This window comes from Gopherus evgoodei, chromosome 4 (assembly GCF_007399415.2).
Source record: "Gopherus evgoodei ecotype Sinaloan lineage chromosome 4, rGopEvg1_v1.p, whole genome shotgun sequence".
Taxonomy (NCBI): Eukaryota; Metazoa; Chordata; order Testudines; family Testudinidae; genus Gopherus; species Gopherus evgoodei.
The window spans coordinates 13,263,319-13,274,347 of record NC_044325.1 but is presented as its reverse complement, the minus strand read 5'-3'; the positions used below and the strand labels follow the sequence as shown (position 1 = coordinate 13,274,347).

At 44.8% G+C, this 11,029-nt stretch overlaps 1 protein-coding gene across 8 annotated transcripts in view; it reads right to left on the bottom strand.

Annotated features, from left to right (window-relative positions):
- Window positions 1-1,242: 1,242 nt before the first annotated feature.
- The window catches only part of ARID4A (AT-rich interaction domain 4A), a 64,618-nt gene continuing 54,831 nt past the window's right edge, over window positions 1,243-11,029 (bottom strand). For all 8 annotated transcript variants that reach the window (XM_030558469.1, XM_030558463.1, XM_030558470.1 and 5 more), the window contains 3 exons: window positions 10,698-10,910; window positions 3,891-4,037; window positions 1,243-2,958 (listed from right to left, as the gene is read on the bottom strand). In XM_030558469.1, the coding sequence (XP_030414329.1) occupies window positions 2,855-2,958; window positions 3,891-4,037; window positions 10,698-10,910 (464 nt within the window). In that variant the 3' untranslated portion in view covers window positions 1,243-2,854. The remainder of the gene's footprint in view (window positions 2,959-3,890; window positions 4,038-10,697; window positions 10,911-11,029) is intronic.

Here is an 11,029-nt window from a genome sequence, read left to right as displayed (position 1 = left end):
AAAACTCTGCTGCTAGGAGTAGTGCAATTCTGTCAACTGAAATGGAGCTTCAACTGATGTAAAAAAGCAGAATTTGACCCAATATTCTCTCTTGACATATCTTCCAAATGAAGTATATAGTTTTGGGATGAGAGCAGGAGAGATGAGAAGGGAAGAATAACCCTGCCAAAAAAATCCTCTAGCACAACCAGAAAGTAAAGCATCATTATTAGCTGTATCAAAACTGCTTAGATAGTTATTTTAATACCAGCCATAATCACTGTCTTCTTCACCAGATTTATTTAAGGCAATGAAAGATATTTAACAATTGTTTTCGAAGGAGGAGAAAGGAATTGTACTCGAAGCCAGAAATGAAAGGCCTACTAGATCATCTTGTCCATGTCCCTGCTGTTACAGGATTGTTTCCTATTGAACATTTAGTAGCCTTAAAAATAAATAATAATCATCATCATCATAATTCGGATAGAAAACTTTAGACATCTACTGAAACAGGTGTTTGGGGAGTCAAGCCAAATGAGGCAGACTAGAAAAGCAATACATGCCAGAGAGAGTACCAGTGGTAAACAGTAGAAGGAAAAGAAGAAAAGCCCTGTTTTTTAGTCTGCAAAAACCAAATTCCTAATTAATATTCAAGAATTGAATGGCTGCCTTACCCATCTTTTCACAGTTTCCCAGCCATATATTAACCAGTCAAAGGTGAAGGGGAAGCAGTCAAGTTGTTCATTTTGAACAGTTATGCTATAGTACAGAATGTTAGAGGCTCATCCATTGCAACATTTGAGATGGTGAGTTACATCAAAATCTTTCTAGCTGTTCTAGAGAAACGGTGGTAGTATTTAGACACAGGCTAAATATTTTCACAAGATGTAAACTTATCCAAGAGCCATACATGGAATTATTTACACTCAACAGTTAAGATTTACTTCTGCAAATATTAAGCATGGAAGTTAATTTGAGAAAATGTGACCCATGTTATTTTCCTTAATAAATGAGTATTATTTTTATTTATTATTCATAGTTAATATAAAATTAACAGTGAAAGTTAGCTCTGAACATTTTTTACACTTAACAAAGTTTGATTTTTCTATTGTTTAGATGTCAGATTTACAAGAACAATCATTTAAATAAAAAAATATAAAGCCTATGTTTAAAACATGGCCTTTATTAATGCTCTCTAATGAACTCCATTTTATCTTACATTGAAATAGTTATGCTTTGCTTAAGAAAAGACGGAAAAGTGCATTTTACAAGAGTACTTTTTCTTTAATTCTCTGCGGAAATGGAAGGAATTGGAATCACAAGTTGACAAATGTGGTAAAATGAAGTTTCAAGAAACATCAATTTTAGTAATGCTACCCCCATCACTAGTGTTTCGCTCTGACTTTCTGCTGTGTGAACCATAATATCCTGATATACAGTCTAGAGCATCTATGTTATTACTCTACAGCATTTTAAACACAGAAAGAGAGGTTAAAACCCCTTTCAATGTACAAACATGAATAAAAAAATTGATAAAAAAAATCACTTTTATACATAATGTATATGCAAACTGTTTTAAATACATGGTTTTGGAAGAGTTATTTACAAACTGCATCAGCCCGTGGGACAATCCACAGACAAAGTATACACAGTTGCTCTACTTTATTGTTGCATCTCAACTTTGGGAGATATAAATTCATTCGGCAGTATAGCAAACATAAAAACTGTGACAAAGCATCTTAAGGGCAACCCAATAAAATTTGTTCCTCAAAACAATATAAGTACTAGGACTGCCAAAGTTTCCAAACAAGGTTATAGTTTAATCCAGATGCCCGATTACAGTTCTACATTGTGGAAGAATAAACAGACCCACTGCACATACAGGAATGGCTACTGAATAAAACCTCCTGTAAGAGCTACAACTGATAGGTATGTTTTTTCAAAAGAGTGAACTAACCTAGAATTTTTTTCCAATTTTATTAATATTTTAAAAAATACATAAAAATACAACATCCAATGTCTGAATAAATATATTTAACAAGTTGCAAGATACCTTATTTTACACACAAAAATTCAGCTTTAGAAATCTTGTTAAATAACTTCATTGTTGTTATATATTTCATTTTTCGTCTTTTTGTAACAAAATAAAAACTCTGAAATTACATAGAAAAAAGACAAAATATTTTTGTCAAGGGATAAGATAGTCCACTGAAAACCTATTCACAATTCCACTGTAAACATTAATAAACATTAAAATATTTGCATAATTGTGTGCTCAAAAATCCTATAAAAAGTGGAAGACTTATTACAACTGTAGTTTTCAGTCAACTACACTTCCTTTCACAATTTATTTTGTCCCATTTACATCTTTAAAACTGGGCACATTGCTGAACACATACTTTGGCAGCTCTGTATAGCAAGTGCTTCCACAAAGAGGAACTACTCACCAAGGGTTAGCATACAAGCTGGGTGAAAGTGCAGCAGTAACTTGATTCTGTTTGATAATATTCTGATGTCTGTTTGATGCACTTGCTTTTCTCTGATTTCCTAGAACACCTGAATGCTTCATTGGACATAATTTTTCAAATCTGATAAGTGCCCTTTCTTTGTATTAACAAAAAAACAATAAACACGATGACAAACATGTCAGACGGTGCCTACAAACCTTCAGTTACCAATGAGCTTAATTTCTCAACAGTAAAAATAAAAATAAAATAAAATAAAAAACCAAGAGGGAAGAAAAAGATACAGTCCAGCAGTGGAAGAGTGTACAGAATGTACTTGGCAATGTCAAACCAGTTGAGTGCTTTTTGTGGTTATATTTCAGGATTTATGTCCATGGCAGCAAACTGCTCACAAGGCAGAGAAATATGTATCACCTGCATTCTACAGCAAGCACATTCTGGGGAGGAGAAGATGATGACGGACTCATCCCAGTGTCTGATGAAGCAGATGACATGGATGCTCCTGTATGAGACACTGTAAAAACATAAAGCAGGACATCAGCACCAGATTGTAAAATTATCCTTCACACTGGAGGCTCGTTTAGGTATCAGATCTAGTGTCCGTACACACACAAAACAACTTGATAGATCCCAAGTGAGGCCTGTCAGGTTTGAGGTACGGCGACAGAGTTGTGTGTAGAAACTTACATCGTACCTGCACCCATTATCCCTGGCTCAACATAGTGTCCTTACTAGTTACTCATTTTAATGAGTATTACCTTCATTTATTTATTTATTTAAAATAGTCATGGAGGAGAAGTAGCAGCACAGAAAGACCTCTCAAAGTCCTGTTATAAAAAATACAAGTGGATTCCTCGTGTGTGGACTAGTAAGTTCAAAGCCGTAATGTTTTAGAGAACTACTTTAGTTTCTGTGTGTTTCTATACTGTGCTCAGATACCAAGGAGATGAGTAAATATTACTGGATTAAAAATAAGATTTACTTTTACTACAAAAAGCTTTATGAAACTGGTCCAGATTATTTTTGCCAATTACTTTTCTCATCTGTTCACATAAGCTGGATAGCTAACCTTATAATTTCTGTGCCTTAAATCATTAAAGGGACAAGACAATCTGTTATGCTACTTGTGAAAACCCAGAACCAGGGTACATTAAAAAGACAAAGATCTGGCCTTCGTAAAGTGTAATTTTATATATTCAAAGATTTTAATTTATTATATGTACGAATTTTGAAAAGCAAACCATGCTGTGGATTCTAATTTTATCCTGTATGGATAGAAGACAAGTTAAACTTTGTATAGTAACTGTATTTCGAAAAAGTTAAAATAACGGCTGCAGAAAATGTTGTCAATTAAATGTAATGTTTTGGGGTCTGCATGTTTAAAACAGATATCTCTTCTCATCTCATGAGAGGGAGGTCTGAGTGTAAAGCAAACTGGAAAGTTACCTTCTCTGTCTTTCTTTTTTAATCGTTTTCTTCTTCTGTCTATTGTTGCTACTTCTGACTTCAGGGACATGTAATATTTTCGGATTTCCTGTAGCTTTTCTTGTAGAAAGGAGATTCTCTCAGTGCTGTTCATGTTGTCTAGTTCATCTTAAGAGTGGGGGGAAAAGTTACTTTACTATGGTGATTTTAAGAAACGATAACTGCAACATCACATGCTAAACAATAATGCACTTCCACAATGCTATACTAAGTAGGGTTACATCTAATACAGATGGAAAAAAATGTGGGTTTTGGCTATCAAAATACAAAGTTTCTTATTAAATTCCATTTAATCCAAGGTGTTTTAATTATGGTAGATTAGCAAGAATTGTGCTCCTTATAAAAAAAGACAGTTACCATTTCCGTAACTGGTGTTCTTCGAGATGTGTAGCTCATGTCCATTCCACAATAGGTGTGCATGCTCGCCTCATGCACCAGTGCCAGAAGTTTTTCCCTTAGCAGTACCTGTAGGGGAGCACCCCTAGCAAGCCCTGGAGTGTCACCACTACGGTGCGGTATAAGGGGCACTGTGCGCTCCCCCCACCCTCAGTTCCTTCTTGCCAGACAACTCCAACAGAGGGAAAGGAGGGTGGGATGTGGAATGGACATGAACAACACATCTCAAAGAACACGTTATGGAAAAGGTAACTGTCATCTTTTCTTCGAGTAATTGCTCATGTGTATTCCACAATAGGTGGGCAGGAGTTCAGAGACACCCAGGGTTGAGCACTGCCCTGACTAACCTGGCGTCCTCCCTGGTTTGGGAGATGATCGCATAATGCAAGGTGAACGTGTGGAGCGATGACCAAGTGGCAGCCCTACAGATGTCCCAAATAGGGACATGGGCCCTCACAATTGGCAGCGGAGGAACTCCCGCCAGGTCGTAACAAGTATGGATACACAAAGTGATCCAGTTGGAAAGCCGCTGAGTGGAGATCAGCTGACCGTTCATGCATTCGGCCATGGTGATGAATAGTTGCAAAGACTTCCTGAACCGTTTTGTACGTTGCAGGTAAAAAGCCAGAACATGTCTCACATCCAGCATGTGGAGGCAATGCTCCTCACTGGACGCATAGTGTTTTGGAGAGGACCAGCAGGAAAATGTCTTGGCCCATAAGGTAGGCGGAGACCACCTTAGGGAGGAACGAAGGGTGTGGGCGGAGCTGGACTGTATCCTTATGGAACACCATGTACAGGGGTTCAAAGGTTAGGGCCTGGAGCTCCGAGACTCGTCTAGCGGACATGATTGCACCGGAAAGGCTACTTTCCATGACAGCTGTGACCAGGAGCATGTAGCTAGCAACTCAAATGGAGGTCCAGTTAGTCTGGCCAGCACTAATTTCAGGTCCCACTGGTGGACTGGGGTTCTAACATATGGAACAAGGTGACACAAACCCTTAAGGAATCAACCGGTTATGGCACAAGAGAATATTGCGTGGCCCTGAACTGGCAGGTGGAAGGCCGATATGACTGCCAGGTGAAGGAGATAGTCTAGTATAAGCTGGATCGGAGCAGCCACTAGCGAGACGCCCCGATCAGCGGCCCACTGGGAAAACCAAGACCATTTCACTAGGCAGGCCTGATGCTTGGAGGGCCTCCTGTTCTCCGAGAGGACACGTTGAACCCCTTCCGAGCAAGTTCTCTCTTCCAGGCCTAAACGCTGAACAGCCACGCCGTGATGTGGAGGGCTGCTAGGTTGGGGTGGAGGAGGCGACTTTGGTCCTGGGAGAGCAGATCCGGACAGGCTGGCAACGGCCACGATGGGATGAATGCCAAGCTCATGAAAGTCCCATACCAATGCTGCCTGGGCCATCAGAAGGATATGGGCCCTGTCCATCTTTATCTTTTCCAAGACCTTGCTGATCAGTGGAAAGACATAGAAGAGCTGACCCGACCAGGGCAGAAGGAAGACGTCGGAGATCGTGCCCATGCCCAACCCTCCCCTGGAGCAGAAGCAGAGACACTGGTGGTTCTGCCGGGTCACAAACAGGTCCAGTTGGGGAGTGCTCCACATTTGGAAAATCCTGTGCACCCTCTCTGGGTGCAGCGACCATTCGAGCAAAGAGGAGAAGTCTCGGCTCAGCCAATCCGCCCAAGAGTTTTGGACGCCTGGTAAGTGGTGGGCTTCCAAGGAAATATCGTGGGCTATGCAGAAGTCCCACAGCCTAAGGGCTTCCTGGCAGAGGGCTGAGGAGCAGACCCCACCTTGCCTGTTGATGTAGATCATCGAGACCATGTTGTCCGCAAGAACCCTGACCACTCTGCCCGCTAAGCATGAGCAAAAGACCATGCAGGCTAGACGGCCTGCCCTGAGCTCCTTGACATTTATGTGCAGGGCTAGGTCCTGTGCGGACCACAGATCTTGGGTCTGGAGGTTTTCCACATGGGCTTTCCATCCCAGGTCCGACACGTCGGACACCAACTCCACTGTCAGGGACCGGTCCCTGAACAGAGCATGTTCCCTGGGGAGGACCACCAACGTAGAGAGGCTAACACAGGTTCTACTTTGTCCATCCTGTCTCTGGACTGGGAGAATACTGAGGCCAAACAGAGCTGAAGGGGCCGCATCCTGAGCCTGGTGTCATGAACCACGTACATGCACGCCAACATATGACCTAGGAGTTGGAGGCACGCTCTGGTGATCGTCACAGGGAACCTCATGATCATGCTGATAAGCTCCCTTAGGGTTTAGAATCTGTGCGGTGGGAGGGAGGCTCTGGCCGACGTCACATCCAGAATCGCCCCAATGAACTCTATGCTTTGCACCGGTACCAATGTGGACTTGGTGTTGTTTACCAGCAGCCTCAGTGTGGTGCATGTGGACAAGAGGAGTGTTACGTGATCCTGTACCTGTGACCTGGAGCTGCCCTTGATCAGCCAGTCGTTGAGGTAGGGAAGATCTGGACCCTCCTGACACCTGAGGCAGACAGCTAACACAGACATACACTTTGTGAAGACTCTGGGAGCCGTCGATAGACCAAACGGGAGGACGGTGAACTAGTAGTATTCCTGCCCTACCGTGAAACAGAGGAAATGCCTGTGGCCCCCGAAAATATGAATGTGGAAGTACGCATCCTGCAGATCGAGGGCGGCGTACCAGTCTCCGGGATCCAGGGAAGGAATGATGGAGGCCGGAGAGACCATGCAAAACTTGAGCTTTACCATGTACTGGTTCAGGCCTTGCAGATCCAGGATGGGCCTGAGCCCTCCTTTGGCCTTCAGGATAAGGAAATAGTGGGAGTAGTACCCCTTGTACCTGAACTCCGCCAGCACCACCTCCACCAAAGCAAAGAAGCCGTCTCATCTCCTGCCTGAGTAAGCTCTCGTGAGAAGGGTCCCTGAAGAGGGACGAGGAGGAAGGGTGGGTGGAGTAGAAAGAAACTGGAGGATATAGCCCCGGGAGACTGTGTTGAGGACCCATCAATCTGAGGTCAGCCATGACCACTCCGGGAGGAAAATACATAGGTGGTTGGAGAAGAGAAGATCGGGTGCATCCCTGGTACAAAAACTGGTAAGTTGTCCCTGGGCATCCCATCAAAACTGGCGCTTACCTGCCTGCTTTCCCTTAAAGGGCTCAGACTGGGGCGCAGGCTGGGATTGCCTTTGCGGGCGCTTTTTAGTAGTCCCTTGATTTTTTATAAGGGGGCTCGTATCTGGAGTGGGTGGCCTGACTGGGAGTCTGCTGTGGTTTGAACTTGGTCCTGGCCGGGGCTGGGACACAGAGGCCAAGAGTCTTTAATGTTGTGTGGGAGTCCTTCAGACCACGTAACTTCACGCCAGTTTGTTCTGCAAACAGGGCTTTGCCATTTAACGCAAGGTTCTGCAAGGAGTTCTGTGCCTCATTGGACAATCCAGACAGCAGAGCCCTGATGCTCTCTTCATGGACACCACGGAGGACATAGACCATGCAGCCGCATCTGCAGTGTCCAGGACTGCCTGAAGGGCTGCCCTGGCGGCAGCCATACACTCCTCCACCAGAGACAAACTCCTTTTTATCACGCTCCTGGAGGGAGTCCGCAAATTTGGGCACTGAGCCCCACAAACTGAAGTCATATCTGCTTAGCAGGGCTTGGTAGCTTGCCATCCTCATTGGAAGCTTGAGAACGAGTAAATCTTTCTACCAAAATAGATCTAGTCTCCTCAAGTCCTTACTTTTAGGAGTAGGAGTGGGCTGACCTTGACACTCCCCATGGTTGACCGCCTACACTACACTAGAGAGTTGGGGGCGGGGTGAGTATACATTTATTCGTGCCCCTTGGCGGGCACAAAATACTTCCATTCTACCCTCTTAGAGATGGGGGGCAAGGAGGCCAGGGTTTGCCACAGGGCGTTTGAGATCTTTGCCACCCCTTCATGGAGTGGGAGAGCCACCCTGCCCAGTGCCAAAGCTGAGAGGACATTGAAAAGGGAGTCCGAGGGTTACTCCACCTCCTCAGCTTGTAGCTTAAGGCTTGATGCCACTCTTTTCAACAGTTCCTGGTGGGCTTTCGTGTCCTCCTGTGGGTTTGGAAGAGGAGAGGCCATGATTGCCTCATGGGAGGAGGATGAAAATGGTGGTGTGGTGCTCTGCGCCCCCACTGGTGCCACAGGTTCTACCACTTGGTCCCCTTCTGAGTGCGGGACCAGGGACGAGAGCTCAGCTGACCCTTTCCTGGAAGGCTGAGAGAGGGAGGTCGATGGTCCTTCCGAGGCTCTGGCCACCGAGCAAGCCACCACCAGGGGCTGCATCGGGGCCCACAGGTACCATGACGCTGCACAAGCTGTGGCACCGTTGGAGCAGACTGTTCTGCCTGACTCGCCTGGCCCAACTGTCGACTTTGAAGGGGGGCTGGGTGGCATACGATCAACCGCTATCCAGGGACAGGGATGAGTGATGGCATCGGGAGTGGTGCTGAACATGAGACTGTGATCCTGCTGTGGTGGAGTGGGCGTACCATCTATGGCGGCTGTTCTGTGACCAGCTCCAACAGATGGATCTGCGATGGTGGGGTGCTGGCGATCGATGCCTGGGGCTGCAGGAGCGGTACCATGGCGGGTACCTCGAACAGGACAAAGAGCGGGAGCGGCATCAACATCCATACTGCAAGGGGCTATGGTAGCTTCTCGGAGATAACCATCTCCGGTGCCGTCTGTCCCGGTCTTGGTGGGGCATGCTCTCATCATGAGGTCTACATTCCTCTGAGGCGGAGTGGTGCCTGGAAACCCTGCTGCTCAGCACCCACATCCTGGTGGGGGTTGACAGAGACCGGCGCGCACTGCACACAGGGCGATAGCTGTGCAGAAAACGCATCATGAACCTTCCCTCGACCATGAATGGTACCGTCCAGGCAGTAACTGCAGAGGTCTGAGCAACAGCTTGCCTCTGGACCGGGGAGCAGTTGACAGCAGTGCGGCCAGTACTGGTAGAGATGTCTCGACCCGCTCGCAGAGCCTCCGGTGTGGAGGGCACCCAAAGGTGGCCACTGGCATCTGGGGAAGTTGGCTTGGAGTGGGCCAGGCTACTCCACTTGACTTGAGTCAAAGGTGATGGGGACCGAGAACTGCCCAATGTGAGTCTAGTCTCTCCCCAAGCCTTGCTCTGGTGCCTTGGTGGAGAAGACCTTTTCTTTGCCTTTATAGACTGTCCCATGGATGGAGAGCGGTGCTGACTGGTGGAGGGCACTGATGCATCACCACACACTGATGCTACAGTGCCGACTCGAGTGGTGAAGCGGTGTCGGGGTTAAGGCCAACTCCATCAAAATGGCTTGGAACTGTATGTCCAGCTCCTTCCTGATCCAAGGTTTGAAGGATCTGCAAATTTTGCAGCAGTCACTGAGATGGATTTCCCATTGTGGAATGCACATGAGCAGAAAAAGTCCACGTGCGGATCACTGACAAAGTCCAAAGAGGGAAAGCTACAGCAGAGCTGGAGCAGAGCAGTTCCGAAGCACCTTCACTGGCAGCAAGAAGGAACTGAGGGTGGTGAGAGCGCACAACACCCCTTATACCATGCCATTGCGGCGCCACTTCAGGGGTCACTACAGGTGTTCCCATATGAGTACTGCTAAGGGAAAACGTCTGGTACCAGTGCACACGGTGAGTACGCACACCTACTGTGGAATGCACATGAGCAATCACTCGAAGAAGAACAGACAGCTATGACATACTTATATATTATACTATATTTACATGATCATTAGTCCTCCACTAACGGTTGTGGGGAAAAAATTACCGGTTCTAAAATATTTGTCTCAGACCCCCAGAGTTTTAGGTTACCTTATCTTGGAATTTAAAAACAAAAAACAAAAGAACTCCTCCATCCTCCCCCTACACAATAATTTTGTTAGTCATCTTGCTCTTCTAACTCAATTCTTCAATCCCAACCTGAATTTTTGCAGTCAATAATCCAGTAAATTCTAGAATTAGAGATGAATGCCTGGATTATGCCATCTGAGAACTCAGATTCCAGATATTTTCAAATTATATAAAATACTAGTTTCACAGTCTAAATATTCTTGAAGTAATAAACTGCTAAACGTATGCTGGAAATTAAGTGGTGGTGGGGGGGAAGTATAATGATAATTTAAATAATACCATTTTTAAAAGGACTTTTATAGTGTGAAAGTGAAGCACAGAAATAAATACATTACACCAATAAACCTGGCTTTACAATGATAATGAGCATTCATGCCAAGTGCCTTTTTGGAACTGAACATAGTTCTGGATACTGTACTAATAATTTTGAACTCTGATTTAAATATTTAACACACTTTAAAAAATTCTTACTGAGTTGGAAACTCCACTTATACACTCTAGGGGGAGCACTGTGGTGATGTTTCTCTCTATGTTTATCCTTTTCTCCATCTTTGATGTGCGGGGAAATTACTCTTGCAGGGGATCGCGCAAGCTTCTGTGGTTTGGACACATTTATGTGTTTTACTGGAGTACATTTACTTGAACTGTCCATGACAGGAAGATCTTCACTATCACTGCTTTGTCCTGTAATAACACAAATTAATTTTGATTAGAAGACAGACCTATAATTTTGGTATTCTTCTAACCCTACAATCTAGGTTACATAAACTGTGGTTACGGTCAGAAAAGTGAACAGTAAAATT